Source organism: Neofelis nebulosa, chromosome 3, assembly GCF_028018385.1.
Source record: "Neofelis nebulosa isolate mNeoNeb1 chromosome 3, mNeoNeb1.pri, whole genome shotgun sequence".
NCBI lineage: Eukaryota > Metazoa > Chordata > Mammalia > Carnivora > Felidae > Neofelis > Neofelis nebulosa.
In genome coordinates this window covers 142,869,121-142,892,542 of record NC_080784.1, presented here as the reverse complement: position 1 = coordinate 142,892,542, position 23,422 = coordinate 142,869,121, and the positions used below count along the sequence as shown (strand labels likewise).

Genomic DNA, 23,422 nt, shown 5'->3' with positions numbered 1-23,422 from the left:
GGCCACAATGGGCCTGTATTCACAAGGGCAGGGTGGTGGAAAGCAGTCTAAAGCTGATAATTGGGTGCTTTATTTACACATGCTCTGTAATTTGTCATTCCCTTACATTCCCCAATGTCTTATACCCACCCATGTTCCTTTTGCCTGCCTCATTCTGTAGGCATTGGGATTTCTGCAGTTTATGAAATGGACGCAATGAGCTTTTTGTTTTAAGTGGGCAAATCTCTTTGTTAGAAGAGCGTTGGAGGAAACTCAACGCTTCCAAACCGTCGTAAACCTGCCATTTTTCAACCTACTTTTTCAGAATGGCCTAAAGTATGAAACTAAGTATCAAAGGATGGACCTTGTAGTCCCAGCTGTGCCACTACCCAGCCGTGTGACCTTGGGCGAGTCGGTTAAGCTCTCTTGGCCAAAGGTGATGAACGGTCTGTAAATGCACTTAAAACCTGTTCCGAATATCTCACACGGCTGTTGCACAGCACACGAGATTTTAGAAAGTACTCCTAAGCAATTTTTAAACCGCAAAAACGCTTCCCAGCACAGGCGCCTGTTAACAGAGTGTGACACGGTGGCTTTAGAAGTTGGGTTACTGGAATCCGCTCTAGTTCCGTGCTGCTCCCACCTCCCACGCTCGGGGGTGGGCGAACGGAAGAAGATTCTCAGGGGAGGTCTGGAAAACTGGCTTAGAAATGCAGCGAGAAGTTCCTTAGCGGGGGCAAAGTTGTTGGCGGCATTTTTAAGTATCCAGAGCGACACACCAACTCTTAGCCGAGATCACAGACCCTGCTGCATTGCCACCGCGAGACCCAGTTCCCGCCCCACCCCCAGCTCGAAGCCGGAGCCCCACAGGCCTGACTTGAACCCTCCTGGCCGGGACCCCCAGACCGGAGGCCCCGGACCTCGCCCGAGTTCCCAACCCCCACAATCACCTCCCCCCCCCCCCCTTCCCTCTCCACGTGACAAAAGCCGGAACCGTCACTTCCGGCGGCGCGGGTAGCGCGCCTGCGCGGGGCGCCCGGCCTCAGAGAGCGGTGGGCAGCGGCACCGCACCGCCAACGGCCGCGAGTGGCGAGCGGCGTAAGTCCAGCTCCCGCGGCGGCGCCGCTGGCTGCAGTCTTGAGGGTGTGCGGCCGGAGAGGTCCAGCCCACTCGGCGGAGGGGCCGGCAGCCCCGCCCCCTTCCCCACCTACCTCCCTGGCACCCCCCTCCCGGGCTCGCGCTCCCGACGCTCTGCGAGGCTGCTTGGGAGCCCGGGGCTCTCGCGGAGGCGGCGGCATCGCCCCCGCATTCGGCCCCGCCCCCTCGCGCCCCGCCCCGTCCCCGCCCTCTCCACCGCCCTCTGCGGGAGCCCGGCAGCTGCAGCGGAGCCGCGGAGCGGGCGGCGGGGTAGGGGCAGTGCGCTGGGGGAGCGCGGGATGTGAGGCTCGGCGGGCCGCAGCGCGCACGGACGGTCGGACGGGCGAGGGGCGGCGACCCCTCGCGGACGACCGGCCGCGCGCCGGGCAGAGGACTCGCTCTCTCGCTCGCCCTTGCGCGAACCCCGCGCCCTCCAGCGCGCCGGCGGGACCATGAAGAAGTTCTCTCGAATGCCCAAGTCGGAGGGCGGTGGCGGCGGCGGCGGAGCGGCGGGTGGCGCGGCCGGCGGGGTCGGAGCCGGCTCCAGCTCCGGTAGCTCGTCCGTGGGTGTCCGGGTGTTCTCGGTCGGCCGCTACCAGGTCACCCTGGAGGAGTCGCTAGCCGAAGGTACGGGCGCCTGGGGAGGCTCGGGCAGGCAGGTGAGGGAGGGCTGGGGTGTGGCGGTGGCTTCTCCCGGTCCTCGCCCGCCTCTTTCCTCGCCCTCTTGGTTTACTCTTGTCGGTTCTGCCTCCTGTGCTATGCCAGCAGGGGCTCTTAAAAAGTAGCTCGGGCTTTTTGCTCTGAAACCGGCTTTTCTCGCTGCTGGCAGCTCTGACCAGGGTACAGTTCTCTCATTACGAGTTCAAGTCATTTTCAGCCCTCCTTGACGCGAGGAAATAAATAGAAAACGTCCTAGTGAGTGATGTGGTGTCATGATTGGACCAGTGACTCATTAGAGGGTCAGATCGTGCAGGATCGAGGCTCTGTTCTGCCAGCCGAGGCTTGGGCGGGAGTAGTGCGTTGCTCTCTATCTCCAAGTCTCCACCCGCGCCCCAGGGCACAGGACCCTGCAGCCCCTGGTGTGGAGCTGGGTTTGCTTCTGCTCAGTCTTCGGTTGAAAGACAATTTATTTCTATGTGGTGCGTGTGTGCGTGTGTTGGAGTGATACTTTGCCCCAAATTCAGTTAGTAGGTTGCTTTGGGGGAGCAGGTAAACTTGAAGTCCATTTGTCCTTGTTTTTTAGTATCTTTATCAGGGTACTATTCATACCCTTTCAATATGTCCCTTTGATAGAACTTTAAAGGGTGGTCAGAAAGCAGGTTAACTTTCAGTTGTGAACTTTTGCGTTCGGTCCTTCATTATCTTTACCAGGCTATGTCAGCGGTTCCAAGTCGCTTACAAGAAAGTTTACTCCATTAAAAAAATAAGGTCCTGCACTTTAGTTTTGAATTTCTTGTGTAATTGGCTTGTAGAAAATAGTTTCTCTTATTTATTGCATGCTTCATTTGATCTTTGAGTTTTTAATTGCAGGATATTACAAAATGAATACTTTAAAAAAATCGTGAGAAATTATTTGTTGATACTTGGCCCTTTTACAATTCAAGGTTAAGAGAAAAGAAATTAAAGAGTAGTTATGGTTCTCTGAAAGTCAGACGTTGATGTGGTTTGGAGACCGTAGACTGAGATTCCACTTAGGGTTTTTTGAAATGCCATAAACAGTAGCACACTAGTGCAAAAGAAAAATATGAAGGCTTTGTCTATAAAATATTTAAAGAGAAAGAAATCTTGAATTATTTGGGGATGAGTGTCATTGTTTTGCAAGACATTGCCCCTAGTAATGAGCCTAGCCTAACTTAAAGAGGTGGGAGAAGGATCCTTAGCTTCTCAAAAGAATGAATATATGGTGATTGGTTTTGATAGACAGATTTACTATGCTATAAAATTTCCTAGCTCCTTATTATACATGGATTTCAAATGTTGGCTTAGAGTTGTGGGTTTTAAGAAGACATGGCTATTAACTCACATGCTGTACTTGTTTCTGTGAATTGTAGTAACTAATCGAAGTGTGGCTTGAGTTGTATTAAACTCACTTTATTTCACAAAATCCCAGATCAGTCTTTTTATTTAGTAGAAAGAAAACATTGACGTTAAATCAAACTAGACTTTGGATTTGTGGCTTCTATCACTGCTCTAAACATATCCTATCATTACCCTAAGCAAGTCATTTTCAGTAAAAATTAAGTAATTTTGGAAAATGAAAATAAAAATGAATAATTTCAAAGGGGGAGTGCTCATTGACCCCCCCCCCCCACACAAATTCAAGGACTAATGTTACTGTTAGATTGTTCCACTAACTTTTGCTGTAAATTTTGTCATTTTTTTCTTAGGAAAATTCATAATTGAGTGCTAGGACAAAGTAGGAGCTGAAGAATCCCTTTTGGAAGATGGGACTCCCCCACTTAACACACCAGTTGCTGGACTAAGACTTTTATTTAGTCTTCTCTGAAGGGGAGGGGAAGCTTTCTTCCCTGTTTATTATTTTTTTTTCTCTTCACACATACAACTGAAATTACATATATTCAGTTTACTTTTTGATCCTGACAGTTTCTTCTTATGTAAGATCCTTAATACCCTGTCTCCTTTCCAAATAATTTAGACAATTTAGACAAGATCTTTAAGCACAAGGTCTGGTTCACATTCAAGAATGATCATTCAATAACTGACAGATTTGTTGGGCTGTAAGATTAGGGCAAGTGGTTGTGGAAAGGCATTAGAGTTTGGAGTACCTTAATTGGGGAGAGGTATACTGTTGAGTGGGAAAAGGGGTAGAAATAAAGACAGAACTAAAAACAAACGTGATAGGTTTTACATTTTTTTGCTTTGGGTCCATGTTGTTTAAACAGGGCCAAGACTGTAGGTGCTGTGCTCTGAGGTGTTTTTGCCATGCTACTGCAAACATAGGCGTCTTGTTCACATTGACCTCTGCAGTGTGTGTGAGTCTTTAATAAATCTGGTATTCTTTCTCTCTGTCTCGTATTCTGTCTTATATTCCCCCTCCTTCTCTCTTTCTCTCTAAGTAATACATATTTATATATTTGATTCTTATTATTTACAGTAGGTATTTTTTGTAAAGTCACTGGGTAGTGAATTAGTGAATACTCAACCATTGCCCTTGGGAAATACAGGCATAGATACTGCAGGCCTCTGTTCACAACATCTTTGTCAACCAGTCAATATATACCCTTGGTTTATGTGTGTTTCTGTTTAAAGACTTTATATAGTATATATTGTTGACTCATTGAAACTGAACTCATGGCCAGCAGCACTGTAATGCATGTCTAAAATGAAGCTTATCTAAAATGCGTATTTTCTTTGTAAGGGACATCACAACCTTCTTGAATTTCGGAGCATGAAACGACACTTTGCCATTATGCTTGGGGCCATTTTAAACTATGAAATCACCAATAAAAAGCACAAAAATGAGAAAAACATGGCACTAAACAGACCTCAAAAAGTGCTCTTATTTATAAACAAGGCAGAACTTCACGTTGACTCCACTTGGCCTTCTCAAAATTGTCACTGCTGTGCTCATCTCTGCAAATGACCATGAAAATGCCATTGTATAGATTTTGGGATACAGATAAATTTTAGCAACTACATGAATTTATAAATATGGAATTCCCAAATAATGAGAATCAACTACATGTGTATGTATATATTTATGTATACATATACGTGTATATTTTTATATTATATATTTAATTAAAAATAATTAAATCAGAGGTATATTTATATGTTATAACTGAACTGTTGGAGGAGTTTCTTCTCTGAAATATACTTTGTATCATAGTCTCTACCTAAGTATGTGTATGTTTGAAAATGCTGACACCTTGCACCTTGTTAATTCCTGCTCAGAGTTTAGAGGACTAATATCATCATAGTGGAGCATTTTCATGTTTTGTTTTTGTTTTTTTTTTTTCCAAAAACAGTTTAGTTTCAGGAGTACCTGCTAACCAAATGCAGCCTGTGCCTCTTGAAATGAGGTAGAGCCATATGTTAATTTTAGCTTGAAACAGTGTCAAATTGTCAGGCACATATAATTCAATTATATTGACTATATATAATTCAATATCGCCTTGAAAGTTTTTATTAAAACGTAGGACTGGCTCTTTGGTCACATGCCTACATAGGCCTTCAGTGCTCGTCAGAGGATTTAATGTTGATGGGTAACAGGAAGAAGTTGGTTCTCAAGTAGGGGACTTCTTTTTCTAAACGTGTTTGGTATAAAGTGCTTAAAGAAATGGGGAACCTGGAGGCTGGGACACTATCCATAATTTGTTGCGATAATCTAATTGTGAGGTTATGGGGGCGGGGTATGAGTGGTATTTTGAATATGATTGCATGGGTACAACTTTCTGTCATGGGGATGGGGGTTGTTGTTACAGTCAGTACAAGTAATTGGAGGCCAGGAATTTACTACAGAATTCTGTAGAAGGAGCTCAGTAGCTCTCTTAGATAATTGCTTAGATTAGGGTGAGTTAATTTAGGCTAAGTGTTAACTGATTCTTACTGTTAATTTTACAGGAAGGTGGTAAAATACATTTGATTTTGCAATATAAATCAGTCTGAAAATGATGGATTTAAGCATGATAATTCATTTGCAGAAATTATCTGTGGGTGCCCAGTAACTTGTAAGTTGAAATTTCTAAGAGAGGACAGAGAGAGCACAAGGGGAAGATTTAATAAAAATATTGACAACTGTTACTACTCCATAACTATTAAATGCCTTTTATGTGTCAGGCTCTGTAGTAGGCACTGTTCATACAGTGGAGAACAAAACGTATTTCTTTGTCCTTACGGAATTTACAGTCTAGTATAGAAGATAAATATTAAAAAAATCATTAAGTTAATGTAGTTAATTTTGATAATTGTCATGAGAAGAAAGCACAGGGTTTTTGTGAGAGAATAATTCAGTTTATATTGGAGGGTCAAGGAAGACCTTTTTTGGTATTCTACCAGAAATCTGAAGTATAAGGAAAGTTAGGTAAAGGCAGAGGTGTGAAGGTGGGGGTAATGTGGAGTATGAAGAGAGAGGTCTATATGTGGGTAAGAGTTTTAGGAACTGAAACATGCCCAGAGCTGCAGAGTATAATGATTCAGTCAGATGGTGGAAGGACCCAAGATGATGTTGGAAAGGTGACCAGGATCCAGGACTTTAGGACTTTAGATTTTATCTGAAAATGCAGTGGGAAGCTATTGAAATGTCAAATGAGGGCAGTGATATGCTCTGATTTGTATTTTCACAAGATCATGGTGATTATTACATAGAGACTGGTTGAGAAGTATACAAATTAGATGGTTAAGATGGTGGCAGTGGGGATGGAGACAAACGTTACAATGCTTAAATGGGAATACCTGGTGATGGTTTGGATTGGGGGGAGGGTATTATAGGAACTTAAAAGAATGACTTGCTTATGCAGCTCTTGGATTGGAGGTACCATTTGTTGAGTGGGAGAGTAGAGAAGGAACAGGTTTGTTTGTTTGTTTGTTTTTTTAGGGGGAAAAGGTTAGGAAGATACCCAGGAGTTCCAGACATATTTAGTTGGGATGTCTCGGAGGAAATAAATGTCAAGTGGGATCCTGAGTATATGGTCTGGTACTCAGCAGAGGTGTCTGGGCTTAGTGATCTTTTTTTTTTTTTTTTTTTTTTTTTTTTTAGTTTATTCATTTTTGAGAGACAGAGAGAGTGCGAGAGAGAAGGGATGGAGGGGCAGAGAGAGAGAATCCCAAGCAGGTTCCTCACGCCCGGCACAGAGCCCAATGCAGGGCTGAAACTCACCAACCTTGAGATCATGATCTGAGCTGAAATCAAGAGTCAGATGCTCAACCTACTGAGCCACCCAGCTTCCCTGAGATAGGTATTTTTGATAAGTGAGCATTTGGCTGTTATTTAAAGCCCTGGGACAGGATAATGGAGGGAGAGAGTACAGAAGGAGAAGGCTCACTGAAAGACTCTGGTAGAACATTGGTCTCATACATTAGTGTTCATCAGAATCATTTGGAGGCCTTGGTAAACCACAGATTGCTGAGCCTGACCTCCAAGGTTTGATTTCATATGTCTGGGTAAGGCCCATAATTTTCATTTCTAACAACTGGCTCACTGATGCTGATGCTGCTGGTCCAGAAACCACACCTTGAGAACCACTGATTTCGAGTAAAAAAAGGAGCTGCCAGAGTTATGAAGAATACCAGGAGAATCTGATGCCTTGAAGAGGAGGGAGTGGACAATTTGAGAGTCATCTTGATCATGTTGTTTGGCCAGGCACTCACAGTTCTTCATGCTTAGCTTTTTTTTTTTTTTTTAAGATTTTATTTTTAAGCAATGTCTACACCCAACGCGTGGAGCTCAAAATCAGGCTATTTCCTGATAATACTCTTTGCTCCAGCTACAGTGTGCTCCATTCCCTGTTGTTCTGTGACTGAATCTTGTATCTTGCCTATCACTACCTTTGCCTGTGTAATCCTAGTTGTCTAACTGCTAGTTATGATCACTGCCTTCTTCCTGAGGACATTTGTAGCTATTTATTTGCTTTTTTCCCCTCCCTCTTCACATTTAATCTTTTGTTTTGAGATACAATTATGGAAGCACGTGGAAACACTAAGGTGGTTATTGTTCCTGTCTCATTTCCCCTAGCAGATAGTAAAATTCTTGAGGCTAGAAGTACTATTAATTGCTTTTTGAATCACACAGATTGCTGTGTCATATCATGGACCTTCAAATTCTTTTCAAAGGAAATGATTTTTTGGCTTTTTTTTTTTTTTTTTTTTGTGATGAATCCAGATGGAGTTCTTCAATAGAATTTAAGACCTATTTACAAATTGAGAAGCACCAGTGAAGGGCTCTTTATTTCTTGTCCCATCAAAGGTCTTCTGCTTAGGTCAGGGGACCCTGAATTTTCTCCATTGGTGAAAGAAGACTTTGTTTTGTTTTGTTTTGAAACCTGCACATGCATGTTCACAGCAGCTTTATTCATCAGTCAAAAGCTAGAAACAGAAGGAGTCAACATCATAGTGGCATAAGATGTACCTTTTTTCTTTTAAATGCGAGATTTATTTTAAAAAATTTTAATTCCAATATAGTTAATATATAGTGTTATATTAGTTTCAAGTGTACAATACAGTGATCCAACAGTTCCCTACAGGTGAAGACAAACTTGAAGACAAAGTTTAAGGCAAAGTGTCATTTCTGTTAGCTTCCTTGAAACAACAAAGAAAGAACAGTTGGATGCCCCTTTATAGTTATTTTTCACTGTTGACATATTTTTCTTTATTTAGCAAAGGTGGCTAAGTTTAAAAAAGAAAAGTATTGTTACATGCAATTATGAAATTTTTAAAAATTTTACTTATTTTTTAAAATGTTTATTATTTTTGAGAGAGAGTGAGCACGAGTGGTGGAGGGGCAGAGGGAGGGGGAGAGAGAGAATCCTAAGCAGGCTCTGAGCTGTTAGCATGGAGCCTGAGTGAGGCTTGAACTCATGAATCCGTGAGATCATGACTTGAGCCTAAGTCAGACACTTAACCGAGTCACCCAGGCACTCAATGAAATTGTTTTATATTGTATAATTGATTTTGACAGTGAGCTTTTTGAGGGCAGGATCTTATTTATCTCTGTATCTTCAGTATTTTGTCCAGCAGTTTTGTTTTTGTTGTTGTTGTTGTTGTTGAATTAAACTCTCAAGGAAGCATTGCTTCCTTTTTTATAACATAGAGTTAATATTTGTTATGGAGATTAAAAGGTAAAGTGTGATATTAACAAGATAATGTGTGACAGTACCTAACCATACATGCCAAATCTTTCAATAAATGTAGGCCAGTTTTAGGTTCAGATTTGGTTATAAGCTTTCAGTGAAATCTGCTTTTGGAATTATAGTAACTTGCTTGTAGTTTAGGTATTATATTTATCCTGAATTGAGTATCACATTTATGTTTGTAAAAAATTTGAATTATTTTAATGAGATAATTATTTTATAGCATTTAGCCACGTACAGTTTTTAAGTTTCAATCAGTTATATAGAATAGCAGCATATGCTTTGACAATGAAATGAAAGTGATTTGTAGCATTACTAACACATGCTTCTCTTTCAAATTATGTTATCATAGGGATAGCTCTTTGGTTACAATTTTAATTGCTATGTTTTCTCTAGAGGTGGCAGTTTTATTCAAGGGCAAGATACACTAAAGCAATTCCCAATTTTCAATTTTTTGAAACCAGTATAGTGGAAATTATATATTATCTCCAAAAATGGTTCTAAATTGCACCAACATCAAATTTCTTTGCTTTCAGCTGTCATCAGCTTTGTGTGGTTAATATTGACATGCTCATGCTGAGCAGTTTGGAAAGGTTGTCTTTGATTATTTAAAAAATAATAGAAATAAATTAATGTTTGTTGGCATTTTTCCATTATGGCATTATGGGGTCTTCAGGAGGGGAAAAATACAAAAGGTACTTGATGTTTATATTAAGAAACATAACTAGAAGGTGGAATTACTGTTTGTCCTTTGATTGATTTTGGACCTTCTTTAGTGTTCTTTACTCATCCTGTAGATTTTCTTGGTTCTCTTTCAGCCTTTCTTTTCCTCCTTTTGGGCAAAACTTGAAGTAGAACATAAACATTTATTAGAATCTATATGGTAGCTATCAAAATGATTAAAGGCTTGACATGGAATTCTGAAATTAGGAGTCTTGAGTGGCGATTTCAAAGCTACAGAAAGGTTTCATCACAGAGTTGAGACTGTTTATTCCTTGCTTTTATCATACCTCCATCCATCTGGTGAACCATTTGTCTCCCCACAAGCCTACTATTTTTAGGAAACTTGAGTTGGGAAGTTGAGTGGTTAATGACTGAGCTGTTTTAAATAGTTGGGCATTTAGTTAATTTGGAGATTCTCTTGTCTGTGTGTATCATCTTTACAAATGAGATCAGTCAGCACATTTCTGCTAACAATTTGCGTCTCTTTGAAGGAGAGTGGTTGTTAGGCTTTTTACAGATATGCTTTCTTATGGAATTTTTGGTTTATCCTAGTCTTGTAGAATTCCAGTAAAGTTTAAGGGCATAGTTTGGGATGTAGCCTTTAGAGAGGCATTTTGCAGTGAATATTAGTTTTATTTTTTAAATTTTCAAATGTCTTTACTTTTTATTTTTTGTGTGAGAGAGATACACAGAGTTGAGTGGGGCAGGGGCAGAGGGAGGGAGACACAGAATCTGAAGCAGGCTCCAGGCTCTGAGCTGTCAGCACAGAGCCTGATGTGGGGGCTCCAACTCACAAACCCTGAGATCCTGACCTGAGCCGAAGTCTGACCCTTAACTGAGCCAGCGAGGTGCCCCGCAGTGAATATTATTTTAAAATTTGAAACAGTTGTTGCTACTAGTTTGCCTATTTTAACATTTCATTAAATCTTTGAATTGGTGTCTTCATGGAGGCAACTATTAAAAACAGGCAAAGCTGGGAGTTGGGCCAGCTGATATTCCCAGTTACGCCACTAATTTGCATTGTGACACTGTGACCTCTGTTTCCTCAAGAAAAAAAATGAAGTGGATGAAGATGAATCTGTAACATCTTTTTCCATTTTAGCATTCTCTGATTCTATGTAACTGATCCTTATTGCTCCTCTGATAAAAGAGGAGCATCGGAAAGGAGGGATAAAGAGGAACAATTCTAAGATTGAGACCATAATGACAGGATTGTGTGTGATAATCATGCATTTGAGTTCTTTGACAAGCTTCAGTATAGATTAGTAATTTTATCCCACAGTATACCATTATTTCTTAATCATTGTGAAAAATTCTTTTCTAGGAAGTTGCCTTTTGTTGTACACCTTGAGATAAGGGGACGGTCACTCAAAATCATGTGGCATTTCAGAGTACTATTTAGTTTCAGAGGATATGCCACCTTAATTGGTTCTTTTGTTATTTTAATAGTTTGTGTTCTTCAAGTTACTCATAACCTGTGTATTTTGGAGGGCATCTGAAAGTGAAGAAATTTTCATGTTTTTCAGGTTTTTATTTGGAAAAATGTGTAAGGAAGGGTTATGTCAGTGCTTGCTCTGAGTTCTTTATTGGATAGAAAGCTTACCCATGAGGTGTGTGAGGAGTCCGTTACTTTTTGTTTCCAGTGCTGTCAATTCTAGTTTGGGTCCTTAATCCTTCTCAGAGAATTATGTTCTCATGCAGACTGTTCTTCCCCTTGTAGGCTCTCGACTCCCAAATCAGCTCTTGTATTCCTTTCAGTTTTTCTTCCTGAAATGGACTTCTGATCATTTGCCTAACCATGTGAATACACGTGAAATACAAACTTGTTACCATGGGGTTGGAGGCGGTCTGCAGTGTGACCCCAACTCCCCTCTAGTCTTAATCTCTGGCTGTAACCTAGGTGTGTGTTACTGCACATGCACTTGATATTTTCTACACTTTGCTCTTGCTTTTTCATTCCTGTTTGTTATTTTATGTTGTTACATTGCCTAGAATGCAGACACCTGGCTCCCCACTATTGAAATGTATCTTGCAGGATACATTTATATATATAGTTACTTTCTGGCAGTCTTTATTTTTCTATGAAACCCTACTCACAACCAAATGGGTGTAATTATTATGCCTTCCTTTGATGCTCTGTATAGCAACTGTTGCTTATATTGCACTTATTTTTCACAGCTTTGCTCTAGTCCAAGAAAACGTATAATAAAAAGTTTCCTTTACTGCAAGATTTAAAGTTCCATTAAGATTTGGCTTGTACTCATCTTTTTTTCTCTAGCAGTGCTGTACTCATGATAGGTATTCAGTACATTTGTAAGAGATTTAGTTTTCAAATTGAAAAGCAGCCAGAAGGCCTCTAAACATATAAGACAACTGGATAACAACCATGTTTGACATATCCAACAGTTTAGTTGGTATTTAGGAGCAGGTTGGCCCCGTTTTTCAAGGTACGCCCTTATATGGAAACTAAAATAAGTAGATAGAGATATTTGATGGTAATGTTGGTACATTATCTTGGTAAATGAAAAAAATACTGCCGGTTTTATTTTTGGGTCCCTGGCATGTTTCATTTCTGTAGTGATTACACAAATAGTACGTCTTTGTTTTATGGATACTGCATTGCTCTTCTTACTAGTGTGACTCTCAAAAATGTTCTAGCCTGAGTTCCCTTGACCCATGTCATCTTTAAAGAAAGCCAGTACTGTGGGGCAGAGAGGACAAACTGAACAGGCCTAAAGTATGTGCTCTGAATACCGATTCTTAAAGTAACAATATTGGAGATGGTCAACTGGCTATGGCTTTTGAGTGGTTGATAGTTTACCAAGGCTTAATGGGACAACTGGTATGTAAGAGAATGAGAGATTAGGAAGAAGGGGATCTTATATGTTTAATGCTCTGGGGAAGAAAATACTTGATTATTACTCTAAGGGACCCCTCTAACCAGTGTGTATGGTATTGGGGGTGCTTTTCTAGTTAGAGACACATTCAGTTTTCTTTTTGATTAGGAAATTTGTAAGCCTGGAGTAGCAGATCAGAGGGTAGCAACTGAGTCTTTATGCAGTTTTGTTAATAACTGATCATTATCACACTCAGCATTCTTCTATTCCTCCTTTGGTTTTCTGGAAGAGAGGTTTCTAACACACCACTTGTCTTGCCTAATTGCTGTGTTCACTTATTTTCCTTAATTTTTTATGGCTGGATCATTGTTAAGACTGGCTGGAGCTTTTTACATATTTAAGTATTCTCTTTTGAATGAGATTGTCAGTGGTTAGTCTAAATTTTATTATTCATTCTGGAATCATTAAGATACTAGTATTAAAATGACTTACATGTAATATATAGTAAAATATTTTGCTTAATGAATGTTGTCAGGACTCCTTTACTAGGGGAGTGGGATTATGCATCACTGGCCATGACCCACTTTCTCATTCTCTGGCCTGCATAGCAGAATCTCTCCTACTGAATGTTAATGGTCTATTCTTTGTATACAAAAAAATGATGCCACTGACTCATGATCAGTAGGACATGTGTTTTGAGTTATTTTTCCAGAAGTAGGATGGCTATATGCTCTCTGTGCATGGGCTTTTAATAGTCTTTTCTGTGAGCAATAATAGAAGATTGTTTGTAAGATAGTGAACTTGTGTTGTAAGTAATAATGTAGACCTGAAAAGGTTTTGTTTTGTTTTGTTTTGTTTTGTTTTGTTTTGTTTTCTTACCAACTAGCCTAGTTCAAATCCCAGTGAATAGTTAACTGGGCTTTTAAATCTGTTAATTTTTTATCTTTCAGTAAAATCCAAAGGAGAAATTCTAAGGATCTCAATCCAAACTGATATATACTTTAAAACATATTGGGGCACCTAGGTGGCTCAGTATGTTAAACATCCAACTTCAGTTCAGGTCATGATCTCACAGTTTGTGAATTCAAGCCCCACTTCGGGCTCTGCACTGACAGCTCAGAGCCTGGAGCTTGCCTCAAATTCTGTGTCTCCCCCTCTCTCTGCCCCTCCCCTGCTTGTGTTCTCTCTCTCTCTCTCTCTTTCAAAAGTAAATAAATAAACATTAAAAAAAATAAAGCATTCTGAAGCTAGCTGTTATGGATTTTGTTGTTCAGCTCACTGAAGTGAGAACTTAAGAAATGTTGAAAATCTGGGGTGCTGGCTGGCTCACTCAGTTAAGCATCTGACTCTTGATTTTGGCTTAGGTCATGATCTCATGTTTGTGGGTTCAAGCCCTGCGTTGGGCTCTGCACTGACAGAGTGGAGCCTGCTTGGGAGTTTTTCTCTTCCTCTCTCTCTCTCTGCCCCTCCCCTGCTCTCATGCGCATGTGCACGCACACTCTCTCTCAAAAATAAACATTAAAAAAAGATGTAAAAAGTTGAATATCCATGGTTTTTTAAAAAAGTATGTGTTTGTTTATGTCACTCTGCTGATAGTACTCTGTCCATAAGGAATGTTGGAGTTTGCATGCTTTAATGTTCAAAGTTGGATGTAACTAATGTCCATAAATTTCTCGTATGAGAAACTCATGTTATGGATTTAAGGTTCATATTTGTTCTCACCTTAGAGTAGCATCTGTCTTTTGTTAGTAAAGGCTATATGTATTTTAAAAAGTTATGATGGGCCATTATGGATATTGTGGGCTCAGTTCATTGATTTTTACTTTTTGGAAGGCTAAATATAGGAGTGGGGGTGATGGGTGGTGTACATGAATCTGAATTGAGGGTAAGACCTTCTCAGCTTCCTTTATAAAATATTCTTAAATATTATACTAACTGGTGTTATTGGACTAACAGTCTTTCTTTTATTTATTTAAAAAAAATTTTTTTTAACGTTTATTTATTTTTGAGACAGAGAGAGACAGAGCATGAACGGGGGAGGGGCAGAGAGAGAGGGAGACCCAGAATCGGAAGCAGGCTCCAGGCTGTGAGCCATCAGCCCAGAGCCCGACGCGGGGCTCGAACTCACGGACCGTGAGATCGTGACCTGAGCTGAAGTCGGACGCTTAACTGACTGAGCCACCCAGGCGCCCCACAGTCTTTCTTTTAAAATGCTAGTTAGGGGCGCCTGGGTGGCTCCGTCGGTTAAGCGTCCGACTTTGGCTCAGGTCATGATCTCAAGGTCTGTGGGTTCGAGCCCCGCGTTGGGCTCTGTGCTGACGGCTCAGAGCCTGGAGCCTGTTTCAGATTCTGTGTCTCCCTCTCTCTCTGCTCCTCCCCTGTTCATGCTCTGTCTCTCTCTGTCTCAAAAACAAATAAACGTTAAAAAAAAAAAAAAGAAAAGAAAATGCTAGTGAATCATTCATTAAATTTCCCGTAATTGTAGCTTCAGTTCCCTCATTTAACTGGGAGAAAGTGGAGTAAGTGATGGCCCCAAAGTCACACTGTTAGTGTTGGTTGTGGAGGGAGGAATTTAGGTCTCATGACTTTAATCTAGCACTCTTTCCACTACATGTGGCCTCCTTAATTGACTCCTGTGCACATACAGGCCCTGGCTTTTGATTGGAGTCGGGACTTCGAGCAAGTGTAAAGGACTAGGGGACTTTTAATATTCTGGAGGCAGCTGGACTATTAATGGGTGTCTGCATAGTCTGAGGTGTAAGGAGGTATTCCCAACCTCTTTTGAGTTAAAGCTTTCCCCCATTGCTTTTTCCTAAGGCCATCAAACCAGTTGTTTGAGTTGTCAACAGTTGTTTAAGATGACAGGGTTAATTTTAAGAAGTTTAAAATGCAGCTTCCCTAAGATGACAGGGTTAATTTTAAGAAGTTTAAAATGCAGCTTCCCCCAAATGAGGCTGTTGTCTCCGCGTAGAAAGGTTTGATTGTAAATGAAATAATGTTTGTGAACTGTAAAGTAAGTAGTATAAAATCATATAACTTTAGCTTCTTCAGTTGAATGTAGCATCACAATATCTAGGACCTCATAGAGAACAAAGAGAGTGAAAAGAAGAAAATAGCTCAGCCTCTTACCTTCTACTTCTTTATGTTCCTAGTTCAAGGTTATGGAGCTTTAAGGCATAGTGCTGTAATATCAAGTCCCTTTTTTGCATTTCATTTAACAAATTTGTGCTACATGTATTTAAAATAAAAAGGAACAAGGTTCCATCAGATTTTTATTTTATTAGATCATAGCACAGATGCATTAGACTTACACCTGGAACACAACTTCTGAGTGTTTGCAGAGAAATAAGTGCTTATGGCATCATACAACAATTTTCTTAAAAATGACATGACATTGCTTCTATGATACATGTGGTATATTTTTATACACATGCAAGTGAAAAGTTAGAATAGTTCTTGATACATGATTTGTAAGTATTAAAAGAACATTTCTTAATCTTTTTCATAAAATGATGGAATTATCCCCATTGTTACCAAGAAGCGTATATCTAGTGTCTATATTTTTCTGAGTAAGAGAGCTTTTTTTAAAAAAGTTGAGGTATAATTGATATAAACATTAGTTTCATGTGTACAATGCAATGACTGCATATTTTTATAAATTGTGAAATGATCACAATAAGTCTGATTAACATCTGTCATACACTTTTAACATACTTATAATTTTTTTTTCTTGTGATGAGAACTTTGGAGATCTACTCTTTAGCAACTTTCAAAGATAGAATACAGTATTAACTATAGTTGCCATGCTGTACATTCCATCCTCAGGACTTAGAGCTTTTTTATGTCAGAGTATATTCCCCTAGCCCCCCATTCTACCCCTAACATTTGTTTCTTCTTTATTTCCAATTTTAGAGGCTGTGTCCCTGATTATCTAATCTGTCTTTTTTCTTTCTCTCAGTTACCTGGTTCTTCTTCTGTTCTCTACTTGTTCTTTAATACTTACTATATCTCATTTCTGCTCAGCATGTAGGCCCATTTATTTCTCTCATCTTAAAAGGTAAAACAAAAACAGAACTATGTGATCTTTTGTGTCTCTTTTTTTCTGTCATTACTTAGCTTTTCTAAAAGAATATGCTTCAGTAATGGTTCTCAAAATACTGTGTGTGTGGGCCCCAAGGGAAAGGATCCCCAAGGCTTTTTGAGGAGAACTTTCAGGTCAAAAACTATTTTAATGATACTACCAGGACGTAATTGCCTTTTACACTGTATTGACATTTGCGTTGATGGTTCAAAAACAATAGTGGTGTAACCTTCTAGTACCTTAACACAAATCAAACTCTATTAATAGTCACTGTATTCTTCACCATCATGTGCACTCAGTTGTTTTTTTTTTTTTTTTTTTATGCCAGTTTCTTTTAAGAACATCCTTGATGAAGCTGTAAAAGTTCTATCAATCTTGGCCCCTTAAGTATATCTTTTTTTTGATTGCGGTAAAATATATGTAATATAAAATTTAACCATTTTGACCACATTTTTCATTTTGTCCCTAAATATTTACTTTTGAGAGAGAGAAAATGGGCACGTGCCAGCGTGTGAGCAGGGGAGGGGCAGAGACAGAGAGAGAGAAACCCAAGTAGGCTCTGCTTAGCTCGGACCCACAAACTATGAGATGACCTCAGCTGAAACCAAGAGTTGGACACTTAACCAACTGAGCCACCCAGGAGCCCCAACTGTATTTTTCATTTTTAAGTTTATAGTTAAGTAAGTAGCATTAAGTACATTCACATTGTTATGTGACCATCACCACTAACCATCTCCAGAACTTTTTGTTTTCTCTAATTGAAATTCAGCACCTGTTAACCAGTAGGTTAATATCCTCTTTTTTCCCAGCCTGTGGTAAACACTATTCTACTTTCTGTCTCAATGAATTTGAGTATTCTAAGTACCTCTTATAAGTGGAATCATAACAATATTTGGCCTTTTGTGTCTGGCATATTTCACTTGGAAAACGTCTTTAAGGCTCATCCATGTTGTAACATGTATCAGAATTTCCCTTTTAAGTCTGAATAATCAATCCATTGTGTCTATCACATATTGTTTATTCATCCATCAGTAGACACATTTGGGTTGTTTTTGGCTATTGTGAATAACGCTTCTATGAATATGGGCACACAAATATCTGCTCAAGTCCCTGCTTTCAGTTCTTTTTGGTATATACCCAGAAATGGAATGTGATACTTCTGTGTTTAATTTTTTGAGGAACAGCGTACTGTTTTCCATAGTAGCTGAATTTTAAAAAATTCCCACCAGCAATGCACAGAGGTTCCAGTTTCTCCACATTCTCACTAAAACTTGATATTTTATGTTTTTTTTTTTAATTTTATAATAACCATTCTAATGGGTGTGAAGTGGTATTTCATTGCAGTTTTGATTTGTATTTTCCTCAATGTGATGTTGAACATCTTTTCATGTGCTTATTGTTGGCCATTTGTAAGTACACATCTTTTTACTGTGTGATGAAATGGGAAGTGTACATAAAACACTGCTGCATAATGAAGTATGGTGGTATCATTGAGGAAGAGCACTTGGGTGTTTGAGTTGTGTCCTGGACTAGCTGCTTTTTCCATGGAACACCATTTTTATGTGAAAGAATGACTGATAGGCCGTGGTTCATTTATTTGGGTATTCGGTAGACATTTTCTCTATTAAGTAAGGCTGTCACATCAAGGAAGACACCTGACAGATACATTAATGATGGACTTTCTGCTTCCAAAAGAAAATTAGAATTTTGGGAAATTGTATTTACCATTATGAACTTGACAGCTTCCCATTAATTAGGCTTTTCTTAGGAGATAGGTGATAATATTAAGAAATGTGATTTTTTTTTTTGAAAAAAATAAAGGTGTAATGGAAGATCTCCTTACCTCAATGAACTGATATTTTTCAAATGTATGTATGATGCTACAAGTAACCTAGTACAAGATTGACCATTAGATTTTAGTTTAACAGTGCAAGAAAATCAGTGATGCGGTTTTTGATACTTGCAACTAACCTTGAAGATACTACTAATTGTCATGTTTTGCTGTAATAGCAAAGAAGAATATCCATAGTTATTTGAAAATTCTATTAAGATGTTTTTCATCTTTCCCTCTCTATGTGAGGCTAGATTTTGTTCAGATGCTTCATTAGGCCAAAACAACATATCACAGGAGATTTACTGAGAAACAGTTATGAGAATCCAGCAGTATTCTACTGAGGCAAATATTAAAGAACTTTACAAAAATGTAAAGCATTGCCATTTTTCTCTGTAAATTTATGTTTTGAAAAATACAGCTGTTTTCATAAAAATGTTATTTATGTTGACAAGTAATATGTTTATTATTTTGAATGAATAAAGATTAAAAAATTCTCTTTAATTTCTAATATGGTAAATATGGATTGATATAACCCACATGAGCAAAAGCTCTCTGGGATCTTCAATAATTTTTATGTCTGTAACAGGATTCTGAGACCAAAGGGCTTGAGAATTGCTGGATAATGTATAACTAGCAAAACTGTCTAATACAGAATCCACTAGCTACATGTGGCTGCCACTTGTAATGTGGCCAGGGTGAAATGAAATGCATTGTAGATGTGAAATACACATGGGATTTCAGAGCCTTAATGTGAAAAAAAGACTATAAAAGATTAATATTATAATATTGCTTACATGTTGAAATAATAGTATTTTGGATACATTGAGTTAAATAAAATGTAGTATTAAAAAGCCACTGTTTTTGTCCTTTTGAATGTAGCTACTAGAACATTTAAAATAGCATATGTGGCTTACATTTTATTGGACATATATTGGATAGTATTGGTCTGTAGCTTACAGTTTATTGTGTGGACTCTATACTTTGCAGTTGGGGTAGTTCACCTGGGGTTCATTGATATCCATGTGTGTTTTTCTTAGGTGAGGGATTATGGCTTTCATTGTATTCTCAAAGGGCAGGCACATGACCAAAGTGAAGATAGGAACTGGAGACAACTTTTGAGTTGCTGCGTTGTAGTTACTTGGGTACTGCTAGTGGCTTGGATCGGGGGGTGGGGGTGGGGGGGTGGGGGGAGGGTGGGGGGGCGGAATCTCTTTCTCAGTGTTTGGTAGGCTGGGCAAAACCTGTGGTACTAAGGGTGTAGTGAGATGCATTCTTGGCTTCTCACGTTGGAACTCTGAATGAATGTTCACACAGAAATGTTTTCGTAGAGAGTCATTAAGGTATTACAGTACTATAAATACTAGACTGCAGGTTTACCTGAGAAACCTAATTATCAATTAGGATTGTTTATGTGGGAAAATATTCTGCCAAAGTGTAGATATAAACTGTCAGAGCACAATCCATACATTTCATGTGGGGAACACAATCCATACATTTCATCGAGTGAGGACATTTTTTAACTTGAGCATTCATAGAGGTTGAAAATAAAATATTAAGCATGTATTAAAGTAAAGTGGTAATACATGAAGTTATAGGATGCTTGCTTACTCTTTTCCCATAATCATAAGGGGGATGATAGAAATAAGCCACTGAATTGGATAAGTGAATTAAATGGTTGCACATTTTCCTTGAGTTAGATATGTGATACTGTTTATGTTAATGTTGTCAGTTATCATCAAGAAAGTCTTCGTGAAACAATGAAATTTCAGGGCCCACTTAAGTGAAAAAAGAATGCTGGACTGAAGGCATTTCAAATATGATTATTTCATTTCAACCCTTTGTACCTCAGTTATAATTGCCCATTTTATATTACTCATCAAAATGTGCCACAATCATTTATTTTTGTCTTTCTACCCCCAGAGACTATAAACTCACACATACAGTGTCCTACTTAAAATGTGCTCCAGAGGCTTGCACAGCCACTTATTAACATTTGTTGGGGGGGGGGGGGGCGGGGAAGGAATAGTCTCTATGTGATGGTTAACTGATTGCAGTTTGGGTGAGATGTATGAGTATGGTAGTTGCGTGAAGAGGGCATTGGAGGCAGTCTGAGAAAGCAGATGATGGGTGTGGAGTTGCAGACCCTATTAAGGGGAGCTTGGAAAAGTTGAAGATGTAGGTTTCTGTACTTAATAGTCACAAGGCCAAGGAGTCCCAAGAAGAGGTTAGCATAATGCTCAATCTGGGGAGAAAAGACAAATTTAATAGCAATATATAAGAATTGGCTAAAATTTGGTGCTTTTGATTTCTGATATTCTGATGAGAACTAACTTGTGGAATGAGTGAGAGATGATTGAGACCGTAATACCCAGGCTTTGGATTTATGAATGGAGGAGTTTTGAGATGTAAGAAAGGGAGAAAGAAGTAGTTAACCCAGTTCTGAAAAACAAAACAAAACATTAATTCTAAAATCTGTCTTTTCCACTGTAGGAAAGAAAATGTGGATGGGGGAGAGATGTCCTCACTGGAAATAAAGGAAAGTCAAAAGATAGTGACTTCATCCCAGTCTTGTCAATGGGACTTGCGATGAAGGCACTTAGGGGACTGGCGTTAGAGCAGGGAAACTCAAGAGGAATATGAATGTCCCTTTCTTTACTTGAATGGCTGGTTTTATATATATTAATTTTTTAAAACATTGTAATTTTGGAGAGTCTTACTCTCTATAACACACTGGTTATCAAACTAATACGTATATAAATCCCCTGGTGATTTATGAAACTACAGAGTCTTACTCAGTACTTCTGGGTGGGGCCTGAGGTTCTGTGTTTTGTAAGCTTTCCAGCAATGCCAGTGTTGCTGTTGCCACAAGTCACATTCTCCTTTTGACTGTCTCCTAACGGGGGGAGAAAAAAATACCCCAAAAGTGATCAGAGCAGTTCATGAATACAGCCTCGACCTACAGTGGGGTTACGTCCCGATAAGCCCATCGTAAGTGAAAATATGTCAGAAATGTATTTAATATGCCTATCCTCCTGAACATCATAGCTTTGCCTAGCCTACCTTAAATGTGTTCAGAACACTTAAACATGAGCCTATAGTTGGGCAAAATCATCTACACAAAACCTATTTTATAATGTTGAATGTTATGTAATTTATTGAATACTGTACTGAAAGTGAAAAAAGAATGGTGTATTGATACAGGATGGTTGTAAGTGTATCAGTTGTTTACCCTTGTTATTGCATGGGCTGGCTGGGAGCTATGGCTTGCTGCCCACTGCCAGCATCACGAGAGTATTGTTCCACATACACTAGCCCGGGGAAAGTTCAGAATTCACAATCTCATGTATACTCCTACTGAATGCACGTTGCTTTTGCACCATTGTAAGGTTGAAAAACTGTTGAGTTGAATCATTAAAGTTGGGGATTTTCTGTATCTGCTTTATTAATGGCCTTCAGAACAGATATTAGTAGATAGCAGCACTAATGCGAAGGTTCTCATACTTCGACTGGGGTACTTATTGAACAGATTCCTGGACTTAATCACAGAGAATTAATCCTAGGTTTAGAGAAAAGTTCAGAAAACTTCAGGTTTAATAAGCACTCCATATAATTCTGCAGTTTGGAATTTTGATTGGCATTATGTGAAAACTCTAAATTAACTTGGGATTGTAGGTGGGGGGATGATTGACATATTGACAGTATTGAGTATTTCCAGGAACATGGCATGTCTCTCCATTGTATTAAAAATGTTTCTCAGTGAAGTTTTTCTTCATTTGGGTCCTGTAACTTTGTAAGCTTAGTCTCATATGCTTTATATTATATTGTAAATGGATTGACCTTCTCACCAGTGTAAAACATTTTTATTTTTTTTATGATTTTTGGAGAAGATAATTTGCTTTTAATTGGGAATATATTCTTTTTTTTTTTAATGTTTATTTTTAAGAGAAAGAGACAGAGTGAGCAGGGGAGGGACAGAGAGAGGGAGACACAGAATGTGAAGCAGGCTCCAGGCTCCAAGCTATTAGCACAGAGCCCGATGTAGGGCTCAGAAACCCTCACAAACCGCAAGATCATGACCCGAGTCGAGGTTGGATGCTTAACTGACTGAGCCACTGGTTGCCCCTGATTAGTAATATATTCTTATTAGGCCTGAGGAATCAAAGATATAAAAAGACCATGGACTCTATTTAGGAAGATCTTGCAATCTGGTATGTTTTTAAAGAACTGGTTTCCAAATGCAGATAAGTCAGGTCACTAAAGAAAAACAATTAAACTCATAAATGTGAGAATTATTAGAAGTCTTTAAGATTTTGGTTGAAAGAAACAAAGGAAAAGGGGACTTACTGGGTGTCTATGAGAAACTTGATTGCACTGTTTCAGAGGCTTTCTTATCTTTATTACATGGCTTCTTTAAAGTCAAAGGGGACAGCCCATTAAATATTTTTTAGGTTATGGGAATAATTTTAGAAGTATTGGTAGCATACGTAAAACCTTTGCCAAGGGAGGAAAAAACTGATTTTTCTTTTCTTAGCTTTCCTTCTATTGCATATCTATAAATTATTTTACTCTGAAAAGAATTTGTTCTTAGAAAAGCTATGATTTTGTTCTTTTAGAGGTATAACTGTTTCTTACAGAAGTCTCTGAACAGATCACTTCAAATGGGCAATATTTTTGGGGAAGTTCTGTTGGGTGCCTGGAATTCTCTTACCCAAGAGTTTCACTGTAGTCCTTATTGACCAAAAAGTGCATATGATGGCTACCATGTTCTTTCAAGTAAAATATGTTTTTTTTTAAATGTTTATTTATTGGAGGCAGAGAGAGAATCCCAGGCAGGCTGTGTGCCCCAACCTGGGGCTTGATCCCACGAACTACGAGGTCATGATCTGAACTGAAATTAAGAGTTAGACACTTAACTAACTGAGTCACCCAGACAACCCTCAAGTGTAATATATTTAAGACATGTAAACCTGCATGTCTTAAAGGTCCACAAGCTGAATGAGCTAACTAAAATCTGGGCATCAAT

At 39.1% G+C, this 23,422-nt stretch overlaps 1 protein-coding gene across 5 annotated transcripts in view; it reads left to right on the top strand.

The window, feature by feature from the left end:
* Positions 1–1,431: 1,431 nt before the first annotated feature.
* BMP2K (BMP2 inducible kinase) overlaps positions 1,432–23,422 on the top strand; it is a 131,657-nt gene continuing 109,666 nt past the window's right edge. For 4 of the 5 annotated variants that reach the window (XM_058722155.1, XM_058722153.1, XM_058722154.1 and 1 more), the window contains exon 1: positions 1,435–1,743. In XM_058722155.1, the coding sequence (XP_058578138.1) occupies positions 1,569–1,743 (175 nt within the window). In that variant the 5' untranslated portion in view covers positions 1,435–1,568. Of the gene's footprint in view, positions 1,744–23,422 lie in introns of all 5 variants that reach the window. The other variant, XM_058722156.1, reaches the window with a different exon arrangement.